At 37.9% G+C, this 21,314-nt stretch overlaps 2 protein-coding genes across 2 annotated transcripts; one reads left to right on the top strand and one right to left on the bottom strand.

The window, feature by feature from the left end:
* Positions 1 to 367: 367 nt before the first annotated feature.
* Positions 368 to 8,964, top strand: zgc:110789 (Xan_ur_permease domain-containing protein). Its single transcript, XM_017686579.2, has 12 exons — positions 368 to 657; positions 1,706 to 1,846; positions 2,243 to 2,400; positions 4,489 to 4,648; positions 4,767 to 4,948; positions 5,125 to 5,245; positions 5,339 to 5,495; positions 6,317 to 6,570; positions 6,718 to 6,882; positions 6,999 to 7,107; positions 7,786 to 7,881; positions 8,065 to 8,964. Exons 1-12 carry the CDS (start codon positions 610 to 612, stop codon positions 8,325 to 8,327), a joined length of 1,854 nt encoding a protein of 617 aa, XP_017542068.1. The 5' UTR covers positions 368 to 609; the 3' UTR covers positions 8,328 to 8,964.
* LOC108413931 (protein FAM180A-like) lies at positions 8,738 to 16,336 on the bottom strand. Its single transcript, XM_017686687.1, has 3 exons — positions 16,151 to 16,336; positions 10,638 to 10,735; positions 8,738 to 9,604 (listed from the first exon to the last, which is right to left on the bottom strand). The coding sequence occupies exons 1-3, from the start codon at positions 16,236 to 16,238 to the stop codon at positions 9,266 to 9,268; spliced, it is 525 nt and encodes a 174-aa protein (XP_017542176.1). The 5' UTR covers positions 16,239 to 16,336; the 3' UTR covers positions 8,738 to 9,265.
* Positions 16,337 to 21,314: the final 4,978 nt, after the last annotated feature.

Here is a 21,314-nt window from a genome sequence, read left to right as displayed (position 1 = left end):
CATATTCCAAATATAGAGAAATTGTTATTATTCATATTTAAACTATACAGGCACAAAAAGGTAAATCTACTTTGTCGATATTATGGAAAAGAATTACCAGTTTGGGATAAGCAGTTAATAACTTTTGTCCAAGCAGAGCGAAAGAGAGAGAGCGAGAGAGCGAGAGAGAGAGAGAGAGAGAACCATGGTGAAAGATTTTTGATATATTTATGCATGTCTGTTTGTATGTGTGCATGCGTGTGGCCTTGGGTGTGTGAGTGCATGTGTGTGTGTATGCGTGTGTGTTTGTGTGGGCGTGGGTGTGTAAGACAGTGCTCTACTCTGTCAGCACGAGGCTTCAGTCAGCTGCTCTCTAGCTCTGCTGAATTGAGTTCACATGATCAGCTGATAGGTCTCATTGCACTTACAATCAGCTCCAGGAGCAGTAGCAGTGGACTTCAGCACCACCCATCTCTCCCATGTTCTCTCTCACCCTTCTCTTTCTCTCCTCCTTCACACTCTCTGTGCTTCTCTCTCTCATTCTTTCCTCATACTTCACTTTCTTTCAAGCTCTTTCCTTGGGACTTTGCACTGTTTTGTGCTTCAGACCTTTGAGGACACGTTGGACTCATGGCTCCAGAAAAGGAGAGCAATGGGATGGACAACTACGCTTTTGCTGTGAGTATGGCTATTTTTTTTACAGTCAGGTTAGTATGAAGCCAAATGATGTTTATTAGTTTCTGAGTCGTGATTCTGATATAAAAAGTGTATAGAAAAAGGGATTACATGAATGAATGTGCTATAATGTGTAAAGACCTATGAGTTGATTTAGTTAGTCATTGTTTATGTTTTGAACACGTTGTTTATGTTTTCACTACATAAACTATATGTATTTGCACATATACTTTCCTGAAGGGGCAACTTTCTTGCTCCATCATGACCCTATATATGAAGCCTTTTCACTGTTTGTTTACAAACAGTGACGATGTAAACAAAGCCATTGCATCTCTCAAGCGAGCTTTTTCTAGAGCTATATTCATGAATCTGAGGGTGGAAACATCATATTCTATGTATAATACAATGTACAATGCATACTAAGTATCATTAAGTGAAATGATTTTATGATTTTAAAACCTTTATCACAGTCAAATTCTTGGTGATAAGAACTCGCCATAAACATTGCTGTAAGCAAAACTGTTTACCTCATGAATCATTTCTAGTGCTCTGGTTGCTGTTGTCGTTGTCATACCAAAGTAGAATGCACAGGCAATGTGTAACTGGTGGAATCTAATGTGGTTGGGAACAAACAAACACTGGCCACTTAGAGATTCACATTTCAAGTCTGAGCAATGCAAATCAAAACACTTGCTATTCATGTTAGTAAAATAAGCCATGTTTCTGTTTGACTTGGGGTGTGGAGAGCTGAATCACGTTTCTTTCTCAGGACCCTTATCCCGAATAAACTTTGGCATGGTCAGTCAGCTGAGCAGTTCAGTACTGCATTACAATTAATAGCTAACATGGTCACTAGGTTGCTAGGTTAATGTGTGCTGAGAAATAGAAGCGTGTTTCTTTTGGATCTAAAGTCTGTAGGAACTTATAGGCTATAGACATACTGTCTATAAACATCAATAAACATAATAACATCAACCATCAACCATAGTACTATACCATCTACTTCCTCATCATAAATCTCCCTCGTTCATATGTGTTCATTGCTCTCCAGGTTGACGGTATGGTAAATCGTTTCTGTGGGTTGCCTGATGGGCAGGATGCAGATACATCAGAAGAAGATGGCAGGAACAAATTAGCTTATTGTGTAACTGATGCACCACCGTGGTACCTATGCATCATCCTGGGGATTCAGGTAAGTGCACACCCGTTCCTGAAATACCAGCAGCCAATTTCCTGCAAGTACAAGCATTTCCTGTATTATTTTCTCATCCTAAGATGAAATACAGTCCTCTGAGTGATTGATTAGATAAAGTAGAAGGTCATGGACTTTAAGACAAAGTTGGTCTTCACTGTTATCAAAATGATTATTTTAGGGTGAACATAATTAAAAGCAAGTATTAAGACTGGCCATTTTAAATATCTGAGCCCATCCTAGAACCACTTTTAGTCCTTTAAAGAGTCATTCACCATCAGGTGGGAATCAAAAGAGGTTCTTCTGTGGTCTCACACTGAAGTATTCTTTAAGAGTTCATTATTTTTTGGAGTGTAAGTAATGATTCACGATCACTTTCTCTCTCCTGTTTTGCAGCACTGTCTGACCGCATTTGGTGGAATTATTGCCATTCCGCTCATCCTATCTCAGGGTCTGTGTTTGCAGCATGATGGACTCACTCAGAGTCACCTGATCAGCACAATCTTCTTTGTTTCAGGGATGTGCACCTTACTGCAGGTCACTCTGGGCGTCAGGTACCTCTTTAAGGCCTCGTCTCTCATTCCATTACGGAAGAGTCCAGGTCACTACAAAAAGCAACTACTCTATAAATGAGTTATGGAGAGGTAGAACAGGTTGTGGGCTTTTTGAGTATTTGAGATGAAGATTAGATAATATTTTTGGCTTGCAGGTCCAGTTGTGAGTTGGTACGATAAGAAAGCACTATAAAATTACAACACTGGACCTTGGAATAGATAATGTACGAATGGTTGCTTGAGTAAATAACTCATGTTTGTCATGTTGAGTAAATAACTATGTTTATAAGGATGTGTCATTTACCTTCATTAAGATTTAAGATACAGTGGACCGTCAATTATTTCACCACTAAAATATTATATTTTATGGACTCAAATGACATCATACACACCTTGATTTCAAAAAAGTTGGAACAGTATGTGAAATGCAAATATAAACAGATTCAAACCCAGTTTGACTTATATCAAAATTGAAAATGTACCAAGACCAAATATTTTATGTTTTGTCTTATCAACTTCATTGTTTTTTGTAAACATGCACTCATTCAGAATTTGATGCCTGCAAAACCTTCCAAAAAAGATGGCACCGAAAACTTTATAATGCATTATCATTATTTTTAAATGCCAATAAAAACAGAAAGACGTGATTGGTAAATTCAGTTTCATTTGTATTACACAGTACAACAATAGCAACAACAACAGCCACAACAAGAACAACAACAACAATAATTATTATAATTATAATTATTGTTATTATTATTATTTACATTAATATGCTACTACTAATAGTAATGATGATAAAATACATTTAACGAAAAATCATAAATAGACTTTATTTGATTTTAAGCATGTGTTATGACCTCGGTCTACATATTGAGTTACACTGCATGAAGTAACACAAAGCATAAAATCAGCTAAAGTTTTTTGTCCTGTGACTTTAAATGCTTCTCTTTTGATTTACTGTTCTTAATTCTTAATCTCAATGATTACTTTTTTCTGAACTCTTCTATCCACTTCTAATAAAAGCCCTATTGTATAATTGAGCACATTACAAATCCACTCACGAGTGCATGCTGCTACTTTGTATAAAAGAACAAATCATTTCACTATAAAATAATCCAGAACTTCAGCCTAACTGTTCATTCATCCAGAAATATTTATGTGATGTAGGCTTGGCTATGCTTTTATCTTATAATAAGCTACAGCTTTGCTAAGCTGAAACTAACTCCACTGTGATCCATTATTAGAAATGTTAGCTGATCTTGATAATAGAAACTGTTCACATGCACAGAGCACAATGGTTATTGCGGTGTCAAAGCGCACCTCTTTTGAATTGTATATGAATATAAGATTCAGTGACCTCAATAGCCAGACTACATGTCCTGTCCAGTCTATTCTGCAGATAGTATTAGAATGGTCATGGTCTGTTTTGTAGGATCAGCATTTTCCACTACTGTAAAGCTAGCGCAGGTCCATCTTTGCAGACATTGAGGACTGTAATAGGATTAGGTAGGAATTTTAAGTCTTATTAAGGCTGGATTTCAGCACACTTTAAATCCAAATTCCACAGTCTTGACCATATTGGAGCTTTCTCCACCTCTACACAGCAGGCCAGAGGTCAGAAAGCAGTAAGACCATAACTGCATAGACTTTTATTGTTTCTCATAATGTGCCTCATTCACTATTATAGTGTTGCATAAGTTTGGAGCCATAAAGGCTTTATCTTGTATTAACCTTTGGAAATCCTAATTAAAAAGTATTATAGTTTTAAATGCCTCACAGAATTGAATCCACTCAAGATCAACCAAGGCCTCATTGAGCAGCACAACAGATGCATCTTATTTGTACTTGCACGCGTTAAATATGAATCTGCTGGCTGGTGATAAGAGACAAAATGCACATGTTCTATACATTTGTTATAAACATGTTAATTTTCAAATATTGATAACACCAAATGTTCCAATAATTGTCATTTATCAGAATTTAAATACAGTCTTTCATGAGCAGGATCATATGTCACACATTATGTACTGAAATCAGGCATCAGCTTAATTCGATTGTTTTTTATCTCTCCTCTATCAATGATAGGTTACCTATTCTTCAAGGAGGAACATTTACTCTTCTTGCACCTTCAATGGCCTTACTGTCCATGCCAGAGTGGGCTTGTCCTGCATGGACCCAGAATGCCACCCTGGTCAACACATCATCCCCTGAGTTCATCCATGTCTGGCAAAGTCGCATGCAAGTGGTAGGTGATACACTTTCACAGGTTGATCTGACAGATAATAAAACTGGGCATAGTAGTTATATATAAATGTCATATATACTGGAATACATTGAATCAAATATGTTGTATACTCTAACAGCTCCAGGGTTCCATCATGGTGGGCTCCCTGTTCCAAGTGCTGGTGGGATTCTCTGGTCTCATTGGCTTCTTCATGCGTTTCATTGGTCCTCTGACCATCGCACCAACCATCTCCCTTATTGGCCTGTCCCTGTTTGACTCTGCTGGTGCAAATGCAGGGAACCACTGGGGCATCTCAGCCATGTAGGTGACAACTAATACAACAGTTTCAGCTCCACTGAGGGTGGCATATGCATAATTTTGGATGTGCATGTTTAAGCCTACATAAAGCATTTCATTTGTGGGATACTTCTGAGTTTTTCATGCAACAGCAGTACGCAGTTAAATATGACCTACCGATGTCTTATCTTTCTCCACAGGACGACATGCTTGATAGTTCTCTTCTCACAGTATCTCCGCCACATAGCTATCCCTATGCCTACATACAGCAAGGCCAAGAAATTTCACACCTCTCGGATGTACATCTTCCAGATTCTTCCTGTAAGTCCATAAATAAGCATAGCATAGCATAGCAGGATTTTTATGACATAGGGGTTCTTCATGAATTATTTTGTTTTTGGACTGACTCCTCAGGTGCTCCTGGGAATCACTGTTTCTTGGCTCATCTGCTACCTTTTCACCATCTATAATGTCCTGCCCTCTGAACCAGACCAATATGGCTATTTAGCTCGAACGGACGTCAAAGGAGATGTGATAGGAAGTGCACCTTGGTTTAGGTTTCCATATCCAGGTACTGAACCTTTATAGAAAAAAAAAACATAATGGGGAATTCCATTTTGGTGTGAAAGTAGAGGAAGCAGTGGATAGGGCAAGATGGAGGCAGCCTAAAGGGAGCAGCCGAAAGAAGAAGAAGAGAATGGGGAATTCCATTGGTTTTCTGTATTGTTACATTTTTAAGATGTAAACAAAGTCATTCAGGGTGGTTTGGTGTGAAATGTGCCACGCTAGAGAAATTTTCAGAGTCAGAATTGTGCATAGTGGTGGTAAAATCAGACATCTGAAAGGTTTGTACCTCACAGAAAGTTAGTACTAGTTGTAGTAGTTTTGAGATAAAAGTAGTTTTGGCATAGAAACATATTTCTATCTATTTATGACAGAAAGGTACATGCAGGGTGTTTTAAGGTGAAATCGTCCTTAAAGAAAACTTACTTTTTCAGTTTTACCACTATTTTCCACTATTTTCCATGATAAAACTCTGGTCATTTTATGGCTATATTTACTTTGCACAAATCACAAAACCTTACTCCTATTAGCACTATTGTAAAGAAAATCTGAGTTAGTGAGTCTCTCTGAACCATTCTGGATGACTGTTTACATCTCAACCACTGAATTCTGCTATAGATATATATAGATATATACTATATTCTGCTTCAGATATAGAACTGTTCAGTATTGAGCTGAATCCCATATTACATTTTCCATCACAGCATGAGCTTTTATCAATAAAGTAAGATATTTATAGTGATTGATGAATAGAATGTTTATGGTTCTATTTTTACTAGTTTTTGTTTATTTATTTGTGTCTTTTTAAAAATCTTTATCCACATTCAGGGCAGTGGGGCATACCAACTGTGAGCTTGGCAGGTGTGTTAGGAATCTTAGCAGGGGTCATATCCTCAATGATTGAGTCAGTGGGTGACTACCATGCCTGTGCCAGGTTATCTGGTGCCCCACCTCCCCCCAAACATGCCATCAGCAGGGGTATTGGGATTGAAGGCCTGGGCTGTCTGCTAGCAGGGGCTTGGGGTACAGGCAATGGGACCACCTCCTACAGCGAGAACGTAGGGGCACTAGGCATAACTAAGGTGAGAGGTTGCGACAATGTTACAGCACCTAATCATATTTCATTTTTCAGTAAAAAAAGTACTAATATTAAAGAACATTCTCTTTTAAATGCAGAAGTACTCTTAAGAAACAAAGATGAGTGCTGAGCAAATCCTTTGTCCTCACAGGTTGGCAGTCGCATGGTGATTGTTGCTGGTGGTTTCATCATGATTATTATTGGAGTCTTTGGGAAAATTGGAGCCATATTTACTACTATTCCAACACCTGTGATCGGAGGGATGTTTTTAGTCATGTTTGGGGTCATATCTGCAGCTGGAATTTCAAATCTGCAGGTGAGTAGTAGTGCTGACTAAAGATAATGAAAACAATCCAGCTTTTTAGAGGAGTGTCTGTTTTACCTTTGACTTTACACTATTTTTACATTCATTTTATACTGAATATTTTACAGTATGCAGATATGAACTCATCTCGTAACATCTTCATCTTTGGATTCTCAGTGTTCACTGGGCTTGCTGTCCCAAACTGGATAATAAAAAACCCCTCTGCTATAGCAACAGGTAACATGGTCATTGATGTATCTAACAAAAAAAAATCATTGCATAATAGCTCCTCTATAGGGAACAAACATAACTATGGCATTTATTCTACAAATCTTAGAGCATAATTTATATTTATTTACCAAATGTAACATATTGGGAAATGTAGCCTTAAATATAAAACGTGTCAGAACTTTGGGACAGATGAAACATGTTTTTTTTTTACATTTTAAAATGCATTTTATGTTGCTTAACATATTAACTTCAGCAAATAAACAGAAGTTGTACATTAAAATGCACAGAATTGTGTTCTCTCTAGAGCACCTGTCTTTACTTTCCTTAAAATCAACAAAACATATCGTGACCAGCTGCGTGTGCACACTTGTATGCAGCTGAAAGTAAAAGAACCACTTAGAGTGATTTCTTCACTTTTGCAGTTTTGCTTGTTAGCTTAGGGGAATATCTTTGGTGCTCACCAAAGACTTTCCTGAGGAACCAACAAGGAATTGTTGTATTAGACAATGAGTGGGTCTCAAAACCCTAACACAGAACAGGCCACAACTTGAGAACATGAGCACTGTAGAAGGACATAATATTAGAAGCTTAAATCTACAACATTCGGTTCATGAATGTGAGCTGAAAGTCCATTGAGAATTCCTTCTGAGAGTGTAAATGCTGATATTTCTCTCTATGTCTCAGGTATTGTTGAGCTGGATCAAGTGCTTCAGGTTCTTCTGACAACCAGCATGTTTGTGGGAGGGTTCTTTGGATTTATTCTTGATAACACCATCCCTGGTGAGCTTTATTAGCTTAACTGAGAGTCCTTTATAAGTGCTGAACTTAGCATGTAGATGAATTTGTTTGTGAAATGAACTCTACGTCTAGCACTTCTAGGACCAAATATGCTAACTGAACAAAGCAGATCGTATAAAATGTGCCAAGACTCGTATAACTTGCCCGTCTGTATTTGTCCCACAGGGACGAAACGTGAGCGAGGTATAGTTGCATGGAACAAGGCCCATGAAGACGATTCTGAGAACACACTCGAGAGCGATGAGGTCTATGGGCTTCCCTGTGGAATCAGCTCCCGTCTCTCCTCCTGTTCCTGGGTTAGATATGTGCCTTTCTGCCCTTCATATAAAGCCAGACCAGAAAATATCACCCCCAGCAGTTCAATCTCACTGGACAAGAAAGAACCTAGCAAAAACGACACACATATCATAGTGGCAGTGGCACTATAATCACTTATGAGGACATCTTCTGTTGTGGTAAATGCAGTTTGGGCAAGTACTCTCCACCCAATATCTGCTGTAAACTACCTGTCTGGAAGCAAAAGCTGTGAAGGCTGGGGTCATGGTAAAAAAGTAAACAATAACAAATTCTCTGAGCTCACTGAAGACCTGAGGCAGCTCCCTGGAGCTCACATATGCATTTCTTTTATATTGAACCAATTTTCTTGATGTTATTTTTGTAATGAAAACTGGATAAAAATGATGACTTTAATAAGAAAGCACATATATTCTTGAATCTACATATGTTTAAGTTGCCAATTGTTTTGGAAGGAGTGTTTTTTTGTAGTTTTTTTGCACGTGTGGTGCTTCAATAAAAGCTATACTGTTGTTAAAATAACCATATATTTTATAAAACAGACTCAAGATCAAAAAATCATTTATTGTTTTCTGCATCTTTAAGTTATGCACACATAATACATTCATTGTAAATTTCTGGTTTGTTAAGTCTTGCAATTGCAAGTGATTTTACTGAAAGCAGTAATACTTTCAATGTCTCATATGTACTACATATATGTAAATACCTGTATGTAATAAGAATGTTCTAAGCCTTATCATAACCCTAAACTTAAACTTGGTGACAAAAAAAGAAATGGTTTTGCTCCTTTGTTAAAAGAAACAAACAAATCAAAAATCGAGCTTTTGTAGAGAGCATATTACAATATCAGAATATTTTGATTCATTTAACATTGTATGTTGGCCTTGATTTTCCTGTTTTTCCCCTACGTCAGGACACATGTTGTCTTGAAAAAGTACAAAAACAAACCCATACACATATAGAGAAAAACATGAATTTCTGAAATTGCAAAGATGCTTCAGTTCATCTTTTCCTTTTGCTGCAACTGGCCTAAACTTGCTAGGTATTTCCAAAGAGTTCAGTTGTCTCTCTATCAGATGCTCTGCTGGCTGCTGAGGTCTTTCTTTATGGCATTGTAGAGGTTGGTAAAGGACCCTGCCCAGGCATCTCTTTGGTGAGCAGTGCTGGCCTGAGCCATTTGTTGAGCCGTGTAAACCAACGTCAGCACCAAGCGTTCAAAGTCTTCTCTTGTAAGGGCACCCACACCCTGGACCAGAGCAGAGGTCAATCTGTGCACCTCTGGCAGCGTCTTGGGCACTATGTCTTCACAAATGACTTCTAACTTGTGTGTTTGACGAAGGGATGCCAGCTCTTCATCATGCACTGAGAACAGACCACGCTCATCTTCAAACTGCAGTCCAGCCAGTAGAATCTAAGGTACACAGAATAAAAGTCTGTCTGAATCTCTCAGGTTGTTGCCAAAAATGTAATCTGAAAGATAAAATTATGTAGATATAATACACACTACATAGTGTAAAAAAAGTTTGTGGACACCTCTCCTTATTACTGAGCTCAGATGTTTTAGCCACATTCATTGCCAACAGTTAAAATTGAGCACATAGCAATGCAAACTCAGTAGGCAAACACTGGCAGTAGAATGGACCAAACTGAAGAGCTAAGTGACGTTACACATGACACTGTTGTAGGATGCCACCTTTGGCACAAGTCACCTAATAAAATTTCCGCCCTGCTAGATCTGCCTGTTAAATGTAAGTGCTAGTATTGTGAGCTGAAGCACATAGCATGTAAAAATCACCTATCCTCTGTTGCATCACTCATTACAGAGCCCCAAATTGCCTCTGCAAACAACTTTAGCACAATAACTAGGAGTTTGGAGCTTCATGAAGTGAGTTTTCATGGATGCACAGCTGAATACAAGCCTAAGATCACTATGAACAATACCATGCATTGGCTGGATGTGGTGTAATGCATTCCACAACTGGACTTTGGAGCAGTGGAAACGTCTGGCAGTCTAATGGATGAATCTGGGTTTGGCGGATGTGGGGAGAACGCTACCTACTGGAATGCACAGTTCCTCTCTGTTTTGATGCTTATGGTTTTGGAATGGGATGCCAATAAGTTCATATGGTGATATAGTACCATAATGAGTGATGGTAATATGTCCATATACTTTTGGCCATGCAGTATATGTGGAAGTGATGTATACATGTATAATCAAATAAATTAAATGTATTCCTTTTTCAGAGCAGTGTATGCTGTACACATCACTTACACTGCCTAAAAACATGTAAAACAATTTAGATTCACCAAGTAAAGTCTAAAAGCTGCAACTTAAACAGCATACAGTATTTGTGGCATTAGCTACAAAAACATGACCACAGATGTCACATTTTAACTCATACAATTATATTCATATTCATATTTAACCATATAGATTTACTCACCTCAAATAGCAAATTGACATCCTTAATAGAGTTCTGAAATATGGGGTTTACCAATGATGCCGTCCCCCTCTTCACTCTTAGTGCTGATGGGAAAAAACCTGTGGATGGGACAAAAACAACAAAGCAACACAAAGTGTCTCAATAAAGAACACAATGAAAAAATGATATACTGAATTTACTTGACTGCGACCCTGAGGGAGAAGCGGCTTAGAAAATGGATGGATGAATTTACTTGATTCAAAATTGTACATTATTTCAACATCAATGAAAAGGCATTTTTTAAAATATCATTTTTCATATATAATGGTTGGAGTGGGTTTTACACATACAAGAAATATTTACCCAACCATTTATTGTATTTTTGCTTCTTTCTATTGTTAGTTTCTTTTTTTAAAGCGTCTATTTATTCCATATAATAAACAAGCTGTTTTTGTTGCTGTATCTTTAAGACTGATATTTGCAAATGTCCTCTGTTCTGATTGGCTGCCCCATATTATGTTTTATTAAAAAAGCAGTCCAGCTGAAACATTCCTTCACATCTGTTCAATGTTCAACGTTAAACTCCTGTAAGCTTAACATACAGATGTACCTAAACGTGCTGGTTTTTGTGACATCATAAAAACAATGAATCCAAACAGCCTGTTTGTGTAGCTATGTTTCAATGTGGACTGTATGGACTTGGGAGTTAATGGTACTGAACAGTTTTGAAACTTTTATAATATTTACAAACTACATCAAACTCTTATGCAAAAAAGCAGTGGAAGGTTTGGTTTCCCATGATGTGGACTATTTATTGCAATAAGTTTCAAGCAAGACTTCATCTTCTGAAATATCTGGCTGAGCCATATTGTGAGCCATACCCTTAATGTATCACATACTGAGATGAAAACTCAGGCTCACTGTAGATGTTGAACACATTATCCTCTGTGACAGTTAGCTATGATGTGCCAAAGGATTTTATAGGTACTTGCTGAGAGGGCTGAGCAAACAGGGCAAAAGCAAGATAAAGCAGGCAACATGCTTGTGTCTGGAACTGATTGTATGTATTACCGTACAAGCTGCTGTGATCAGCTGACTGACAGACCAGTCCTGACCTCTGGCTTCAAAGGCAGGAATATCAAAGCAGTGGAGCACATGTGCTTCACGCTGCAGGTGCTCTCTGAACTCTGTAAAAGGCCCACAGCTTTAACCACATATTTTGGTCCACACTGGTGTAAGTGTATGAAACTTTGTTGGTCAAGTGTTATTAAACTCACAGAATATTTAATAATGTATCTGAAATCTGAGAGACATGCAGCACTTTTTAATCTAATGTATCACATCAGCTTCCAAGCTGCTTTCTGCTCAAACATCTTAAAATTGTTACATTTTCCAAGTAATATTTTCCAAGAATGTATTCCATACTGGCTGACCAATAGAGTGCAGATCTTTAACCTTATTTCATTTAATTTGAACTCTTTAGGAACAATAACAATAGGCAATACATTACTTTTATTTTTTGATTATTTGAAGTGAAAATATCTTAAAAACTTCAAATAAATTCTAACATTTTAAAAGCAATGCTTCTTAATTACTACTTTCAATACATCTTTACATCCCTGCAAGTGACTGCTAAAAGTCTAGGAGCAGGGAAGGATTATACTGTGGATAGGGCCGGGGGCCTCTGACTGCCAGGAATCTGTGACTCCCTAGAGCCTCTAACTTCCATGGGCCTCTGAGTACCACGGTCCCTGAAGGGCTTTAGATCACACTGCTGAACGTGACCCCAATCCTTTACAGATGTAAACATTATATTAACAAATAGCTTTGTACTATATAAAAAGATACTTCAAGTTGTGTTTTAATGTACCAAGGTACCAAGAGTGTTTACTGGTACTGCCAGGTACCAAGAGTGTTTACTGAACTGGGAAAATCTGCTTTTAGTCACAGTGCACCTGTGCGCTGGAATTCACTACAGGACACACTAAAACTCAGCTCACTGGAGTCACTCAGTCATTTTAAACTTTTAATATCAAACCACCTTCAGACAGCCTGTACCTGTTTTACTTAATCATATTTATTCGTAACTTTTATTTTTGTGTTAGTTCTCCTTAGTTCTTTATCTCTTTTTACTTATTTATTTCCTCTCATTTTATTTTTAATAGTTTTTTATCATTACTTTTTTAAATTTGTGATATTGTATTATTACCTTACTAATGTCTTATCTACTTTTGATCTTAATTTCTTATCATTTAAATCTCAAGTTCTATTTTTATCTACTTTTATCTTTTATTCACTGTTATTTTAAATTTTCTTTTAATTTAAAATGATTAAATGTAGTTATTATTTTCTTTGTCATGTCACTCCCTGTTTTTGTAAATTCTCAGCTACATTGAAAATGAGGGTTGTCCTCAATGTACTTCCGAGTCAAAATAAAGGTTGATTGATTGATTGATTGATTGAATGTCAATATCACCACGATAATGCTAGAGTTTACCCTTACATGATTTTGGCTCGGCACAAATCATTATGATGTAGACGCAATAAGATATTGCACATTAATAAGGCTAATTTGGTTTGTTTTCAAAGGGCCAGAATGACAATAAATATTGTTGAATTAACTGTCATTATAAGTTAAGAATGCCTTTTCCGTCTCTTGTAAAGGAATTATTTTGCAGATATAAGATATTTTTCCTGTAGTGATTTGCATTTCTACCATCTCTTCTAACCAGCAGACACCAACTCCTCTCTGTGTAGAGATCTCTATCTCCAGAGTTTTCAGCTGAGACTCATCTGATCTTTGTTTCATATTTTTTTCTACAGAAATATTGTAAAGTGACACACATTGTGATGTCTTGTTTGCTTATTTTCTCTCAAATTTGGAGCATTCCTATGACCCTGCCTTTTCTCAACTGGATTCTAATTCATGGATTGCATTTTTGGACTGTTTTGCCTGACTGTGTGTGAAGGATGAGTTTTGACCAGATGCATTCGTGACTCAACTCTTGTCTGACATTGACAATGAACCCGCACTTGATTCGTAACTCTTTGTGTGGACACTATCGTTACGAGTCCCTCTTCAGCCTAAATGACATCAGTCACCTCAGTTGCACAGAGATTTGTTTGAATAGCCATTGAGAAAATCATTATATAGACCTCACAAAGTGAAAAGTCAAAGCTATGTAAGATGTCAGTCTAACACAGAAAAAAGGAAAATGACACTTGTTCTGCTGGATGCTGAGAGACACTCATACAACTAAAGATGCCCAAAAGCCTTGTTTAAAGTGGTGCTGTAAGGTTCCCTAAAGGTTCCTTTTTTGTTACTTAAAAAACATTTGAATGAAAAAGTCTTTTGAGAACCAATTTTGTTTTAATTTTATTGCATGAGGGTGTTAAACTTTCTTAAAGGTAAGGATCCTCCATGTAATATTATGGATCTATATCAGTTAAAGACTTGTACTAGAACTGTTTGTTCAGATACATGTCTGAAGACTCTAACTCACTCAAAACTTATTACTGGACAGAGTTCTCAGACATGATGAGCAACAATGAACAAGCATAACTATGAAAATACTCCAAACAGGTTTTCCAGAAGTGCAGTAAGTGTGTTTTTGTTCTAAATGATATCAAATGCAGTTTGGATCTTGGTTTTACCCTGGGGCTGGTCAGGCATAATGTACCAGTCCAATTTGCATATTTCACCCACCATGGAGACGCAGCTTTCTTGATTTTGACCAAGTGCATTTCAGGAGGGCACTGACATTCAGTATTGGTCAAACACACAGCAGTTCAGTGGGTCTTCCTAATGCTTTACAGCTTAGAGATTCTTATCAGCTCTGATTAAATAGGCCTAAAGATGGAAAAAGTCCACACTACAGCCTGACTATCCATGTGCAGTGATGTAACAAGTCATGCATTTCCCTTTGGGATTTATGAACTCTGCTGCTGGCTAAATGTCTTTTGTTCCATTGGAATGGCAATATCTCTAAGTAGCACCACAGAAACAAAACACTAGTGTTAGTTTACTGGAAGAAAAAAATAGCAATATGCACAGCAGGTCAGAGACTACCACTCTTTTATTTTGTTTCCCATTAACTACCTAATTTTCATTTTTCACTGTCAGAGGAATAAAATATATTTAATACAAAATTACACAGAAGTCTCAACAACTGAATGCAGTACAATTTTTTTCAGTATTTTTATAGCTTCCATTTCTTTTTGGGAGACTTGGTTTCAGTTTTTCACCAGCACACCAGCTGGTCAACAACAGCAGCTTCTATGATTTGCAAGTTTTCTTCTTTTCTCAGTTACAGCTTCTTGACAGCTGCACATCCACTCAGACTGATAATGTTGAGTTTTTTATGATCTCTCAAATAGGAGAGCTTTTAGTGCTGTTTATTTGATGATGGCAGTTTGGTGGTTGACCAGGTCAACCTAACGGTCGTTAGGAGTCTAATTTTCTCTGTACCTTTTCGTCATTTTTGAACTCCAGAAAACTCCTTTGACTTTCCCCCTCCTTATATAAGTTGATTATTGTCAGATAATAATTTTTTTTCATCAGATTTTAAAGTGTATTTTCTTCTATGAAGGTACCATTTTAGAGACACTGTTTTTTGTTAACAGCAACTCTTCTTCATAGCAACTCTGAGAATATTAGTGGTGAAAATTTCATTCCTGAATGACTTTCAGTTTCCTGTTGTTGTTCATCTCTGGAGCCTACTCACTGTTTCAGTATTAATAACAGGTGCAGATAGTTAGTACACTTTTCTGTTGGTGTGAACAGCTAAGCAGATGCTATTTAATGCTATTTTGAAGTGGGCATCAGACGACACAACACAACTTCTCAAAAGAGTTCAATATTTTGATTATTCATAGACAAGAATTCACAAGGTAGTAGCAACAAGGAATACAGTAACAGTGGCTTATATTATTAGCTTTAACAATTAAAAATAATATTAATACATATGTTTAATTGTATTTGCTTATGTTACAGTGTTTTGATCCAAAATCATAGAACCAATAAAAAGTAACAAACTTTGTGAAAATACATGCACTAAAGATGACAGACATCAAAACAGCTTTCATGAGTGATATATGTGTGTGAGTAATAATTAATAAACTAGCAACAAAAAAAACCCAAAACATCTATTGCAAACAGTGCAGTGTTTCAGATCAGCTACACAGTGATCAATGCTGATCTGATGCTGGATCAGTAATGATGCTCACTTGGTCTTTTTAAACCCATTGCTAGGTTTCAACACGATGCTGTTCCATTCTCAATAGACCCAACTGCTCTGGTGAAATGTTCTATGACACTATGTTAACCCCTTAAGTTCCAAAGCTATTATTCAGTTATTACCTGTTGTGTGCCTTAACTACCATTATTTATTCAGTAGATACAATGAAACTCTATGTAAGGCAGTGATAAGAGTAAGCAGTTGAGGTGTGGACAGCCGATGTGTCCATAGAGCTTAAGGCGGTCTATATTTGGTGTGCAGAAACAAACTCAAGCTGCGGTAGCAGGTTTCTCTTACCTCTTCTCCTGTGGTAAGTTGCACTGATGCTATTGCAGTAAAACAGAGAGATGATGAGGACTATCCATGGTAACATGATTGCCGGCATTCAGCTGTTATTCTCAGCCTCCTCACTGTTATTCTGACAGAGGTGCAGAATAGAGTCAGAATACAGCCTTAGGAGGATTCACTACACACTAACACATCTCAGCTGTGCTTGTTCTCTCTCTCTCTCTCTCTCTCTGTCTCTCTCTCTCTCTCTCTCTCTCACTCACTCACTCACACACACACACACACACACACACACACACCTACACACGCACACACACACACACACACACACACACACTGACTGTTATTCACACTCTCTCTGTCTATAGCTATCTCTCTCTCTCTCTGTCTATAGCTATCACTCTCTCTCTCTCTGTCTATAGCTATCTCTCTCTCTCTGTCTATAGCTATCTCTCTCTCTCTCTGTCTATAGCTATCACTCTCTCTCTCTCTGTCTATAGCTATCTCTCTCTCTCTGTCTATAGCTATCACTCTCTCTCTCTCTGTCTATAGCTATCTCTCTCTCTCTGTCTATAGCTATCTCTCTGTCTCTCTGTCTATAGCTATCTCTCTCTCTCTGTCTATAGCTATCTCTCTCTCTCTGTCTATAGCTATCTCTCTGTCTCTCTGTCTCTCTCTCTCTCTCTCTCTCTCTCTCTCTCACACACACACACACACACTTCCACTGTGTTATTCCCACTTTCTATCATTCTTTCTCTTAACCCTTCTTTCTCATCTGGAAATGGTTAGAATGTAACATAATGTAAAGATAAAAATAGAGAAGGCATGAGAGAGAGAAAGAGACAGAGAGAGACAGACAGAGAGAGAGAAATAACAATGTTTTGTGTTGTCATGTGTGGATGCTGAGGAGTTTGAAGGTTTTCACCCTCTCCACCTCAGTCTCACCAATGTACAGGGAAGTGTGCAGCTCCTGCTTCCTCCTTGGATCAACAATCATTCCCTTGGTCTTGTCTGCATTCAAGGAGAGAACCAGCTCAGCCACTTCCTTCCTGTATGCTGTCTGTACTATGAAGTGTAGCAGTATTCTATACTACTGACTACTATGAAAGTGTAGTAGCAATTTATACTCTGAATACTAAATTACATTTAAGGGGTTAACTTCAGGATAGTCAGCCATAGTCACCAATTAGAGAATTTTGTCTTCATTATAAAGATCAGTGATCAGTAGTAACACCTCAAGACAATCATGAATATATAAATACTGGCATGCTGTTATTATTATTATCTCAAGCTCATAGGAAAGGTAGACATGTGAAAGAAGTCCATAACAGCTTAGAGGACATTGTGTCTTTGGCTGCTCTACTCAGATCTGTTTTGAGTTTGTGGTCTTCTCTTTGTAAATGGCCAAAACAATCCTAGACTGTTTCTCTTTCTGTTCTAAGGATGAGACACTAGTAATGCCAACAATAAACAGGGTTTACTGGTGTTGTAACTTCTTATATAACGAGTCCCTTACTTATGCACACTTGGCTGAGACAGTAAATGTTATCTTGATTCATGCCTTAATTAGGTGCAGTCCATGTTTGTGCAAATTATACTGGGGTAGGAGCACTTAAATCTCCCAGCTAAAACATCAATACTTACCACTAGATGGCAGACTTTGATAAAAAAAAATGAGGAGAAAGAAACTATAACCTTACAGTTTACCTCCAACTGGGCTATGCGTATATGATATGCAGATACTCTTTGAGACTCTTATTAACTTTCTATTTACTATACAATTTTTTTAGTATTCAACATCGCATGCATATGTATGCATACATAATATATGCACATTAAGACCTTGCCGTATAGTCAGGTAAAATATTTGGAAAACAATGTAATTCGTCTTATTGAGTTGAGTTTTTATTGAGGCATCAAATATAATATGTAACTTGACATTTTATAGTAACATCATCGCATGTTTATGTAAGCATAGAAGTCTGTATTCTACTGAATGTGAAAAAATAGCACTCTTATAGTATTAGCAGTACAACTGTGCTAGCACACTTAATAATTAAGTCAAGTCATTATTAAATATTTTTTTCATTTTGTAAGCAAAAATTCCTCAGGTGTATTTTTGAGCATCTAGACAACAGTTAAAGCAGATTAGTAGAAGGCGTGGTTGTTCTAGTCAGCAACCAGAGAGTTACCTGCAGAGGTGAAAACTGGGGGGTTGCTACAACTCCAATGTAGTTGGAACAAAAAGACTACAGAACACAGCAAGAACTATTTCAATATTTATAATATTAAACTATTTTACAAGGAGCAGAAAAAAATAAATATATCAAGATAACAGCAACTACATGTTACCATGGTGTTTCTATATATACAAGTCTGTATTTTTATAACACACAAGTACTGACAAAAGTTATGATATACAGTATCTCAGAAAAGTGGGTACACCCCTCACATTTCTGCAAATTTTTATTATATCTTTTCATGGGACACTATAGAAATGAAACTTGGATATAACTTAAAATAGTCAGTGTACAGCTTGTATAGCGGTATAGATTTACTGTCCTCTGAAAAGAACTCAACACACAGCCATTCATGTCTAAACAGCTGGCAACACAAGTGAGTACACCTCACAGCGAACATGCCCAAATTGTGCTCAATTGTGTTGTTGTCCCTCCCTGGTGCCATGTGACTCATTAGAGTTTCCAGGTGTGAGTGGGGAGCAGGGCTATTAAATTGGGTGTTTTGGAACAGGCCTCACCAGGGCTGAGCAAAGAAGTCCACGTGTTCAGCGTCATATCCAGAGGTTGGCTTAAAAAAATAGATGCATAAGTGCTGCCAGCATTGCTGCGGAGGTTGAAGAAGTGGGAGGTCAGCCTGTCAGTGCTCAGACCATAGACCGTGCAATGCATCAACTCAGTCTACATGGCCATCATTTCAGAAGGAAGCCTCTTCTGAAGCTGATGCACAAGAAAGCCTGGAAACATAGATTACTGAAACCATGTCCTGTGGTCTGACCAAGATAAACTTTTTTGACTCAGATGGTGTCCAGCCTGTGGGAAACATGAATTCCAACATGTACTGTGATATTCTGAAGCAGAGCATGATCCCCTCCCTTCCGAAACTGAGCCATGTGGCAGTTTTCCAACACAGTAACAACATGACAAACCCAATTGAGTACCTGTAGGGAATCCTCAAGTGGAAGGAGGAGGTGCGCAAGGTGTCTAACACCCACCAGCTCTGTGATGTCATCATGGAGGAGTGGAAGAGGATCCCAGCAGCAACCTGTGCAGCTCTGGTAAATTCCATGCTCAAGAGGGTTAAGGCAGTGCTAGATAATAATGGTGGTCACACAAAATATTGACACAATTTGAGCACAGTTTGGACATGTTTACTGTGAGGTGAACTCACTTGTGTTCCAAGCTACTTAGACATTAATGGCTGTGTGTCGAGTTCTTTTCAGAGGACAGTAAATCTGTACTGCTGAACACTGACTACCTTCAGTTATATCCAAGTTTCATTTCTATAGTGTTGTCCCATGAAAAGATATAAAATATTTGCAGAAATGTGAGGGGTGTTCTCACTAAAAATCTGTAATTTGAATGCTCAAGAGAAGAAGAGAAAAGGGTTTTAATCAGGCATTGTTTGTGTTGTAAGCCTTTTGGCTCCTAAGGCAAATGCATATATATATATATATATATATATATATATATATATATATATATATATATATATATATATATATATATATATATTTCTCAGTCAAGAAAACTGGAAGTTTTAATCTTGAGGCAGGAAAGAACACTCCTCAGAATGACATTCCTACTGCCTTTGTCTTTACTGTACACTGTTAGAAATAAAAGGTACTGTTCAGGTACATGTTTTGTTCATCAAAGTGCTAACAATGTAAAGGTACCCTCAAAGGCACAACAGTGGTTTTAAGGTCCTGTTGTGTATTTTCACAGGTAAAAAGTACATATCTGTACTTTTCCTACCTTCACACAAGCCTAGAGATACGACATGTTATGTGGAGTTAATAGTACATAAAGAACACATAATTTCAAAGGATTATGGTACAATTACGTTCCTTGGCTAAAGGTACTAAGATGTACCCTTGAGGGTACCACCCCAGTGACAAGAGGGGCACTGCCCCTGTGAGTTTCGTACCTTTTTTCTGAGAGTATATGTAATGTAACACTTATATGCTCCGTTGTTGTATTTTGCGTTTCATAATGCGCCACACATTTTCAATGGGAGACAGGTTTGGACTGCAGGCAGGCCAGTTTAGTACCCGCACTCTTTTACTACGAAGCCACGCTGTTGTAACACGTGCAGAATGTGGCTTGGCATTGACTTGCTGAAATAAGCAGGACGTCCCTGAAAAAGACGTTGCTTGGATGGCAGCAGATGTTGCTCCAAAACCTGTGTGTACCTTTCAGCATTAATGGTGCCTTCACAGATTTGCAAGTTACCCATGCCGTGGGCACTAACACACCCCCATACCATCAGAGATGCTGGCTTTTGAACTTTGCGCTGATAAAAATCCGGACAGTCCTTTTCCTCTTTAGCCCAGAGGAACAATGTCTGTGATTTCCAAAAGCAATTTGAAATGTGGACTCGTCAGACCACAGGACACTTTTCCACTTTGCGTCAGTTCATCTCAGATGAGCTCGGCCCAGAGAAGCCCGGGCCCGTTTTCATGGCAGAGTTTTATCTTGTACTTGTAGATGGCGCGACGAACTGTGTTCACTGACAGTGGTTTTCTGAAGTGTTCCTGAGCCCATGTGGTAATATCCGTTACGGAATGATGTCTGTTTTTGATGCAGTGCCGCCTGAGGGATCGAAGGTCATGGGCATTCAATGTTGGTTTTCTGCCTTGCTGCTTACTTGCAGAGATTTCTCCAGATTCTCTGAATCTTTTGATGATATTATGGACTGTAGATGATGAAATCCCTAAATTCCTTGCAACTGCACGTTGAGAAATGTTGTTCTTAAACTGTTGGACTATTTGCTCACGCAGTTGTTCACAAAGTGGTGAACCTCGCCCCATCCTTGCTTGTGAACAACTGAGCCTTTCAGGGATGCTCCCTTTATACCCAATCATGACACTCACCTGTTTCCAATTAACCTGTTCACCTGTGGAATGTTCCAAACAGGTGTTTTTTGAGCATTCCTC

The sequence above is a fragment of the Pygocentrus nattereri genome, chromosome 7 (assembly GCF_015220715.1).
Source record: "Pygocentrus nattereri isolate fPygNat1 chromosome 7, fPygNat1.pri, whole genome shotgun sequence".
NCBI classification, from domain to species: domain Eukaryota; kingdom Metazoa; phylum Chordata; class Actinopteri; order Characiformes; family Serrasalmidae; genus Pygocentrus; species Pygocentrus nattereri.
The sequence above is the reverse complement of the archived record's forward strand: the minus strand, read 5'-3'. Positions and strand labels throughout refer to the sequence as shown.

Coding starts and splice junctions, on each gene's coding strand:
- zgc:110789 (XM_017686579.2), top strand. CDS start 610: ATGGCTCCAGAAAAGGAGAGCAATGGGATGGACAACTACGCTTTTGCT. Junction 5,246..5,338: donor ACATCTTCCAGATTCTTCCT/GTAAGTCCATAA, acceptor CTGACTCCTCAG/GTGCTCCTGGGAATCACTGT. Junction 7,108..7,785: donor CCCCTCTGCTATAGCAACAG/GTAACATGGTCA, acceptor TCTATGTCTCAG/GTATTGTTGAGCTGGATCAA.
- LOC108413931 (XM_017686687.1), bottom strand. CDS start 16,238: ATGCCGGCAATCATGTTACCATGGATAGTCCTCATCATCTCTCTGTTT. Junction 10,736..16,150: donor AACTTACCACAGGAGAAGAG/GTAAGAGAAACC, acceptor TCCCATCCACAG/GTTTTTTCCCATCAGCACTA. Junction 9,605..10,637: donor ATGTCAATTTGCTATTTGAG/GTGAGTAAATCT, acceptor TGTGTACCTTAG/ATTCTACTGGCTGGACTGCA.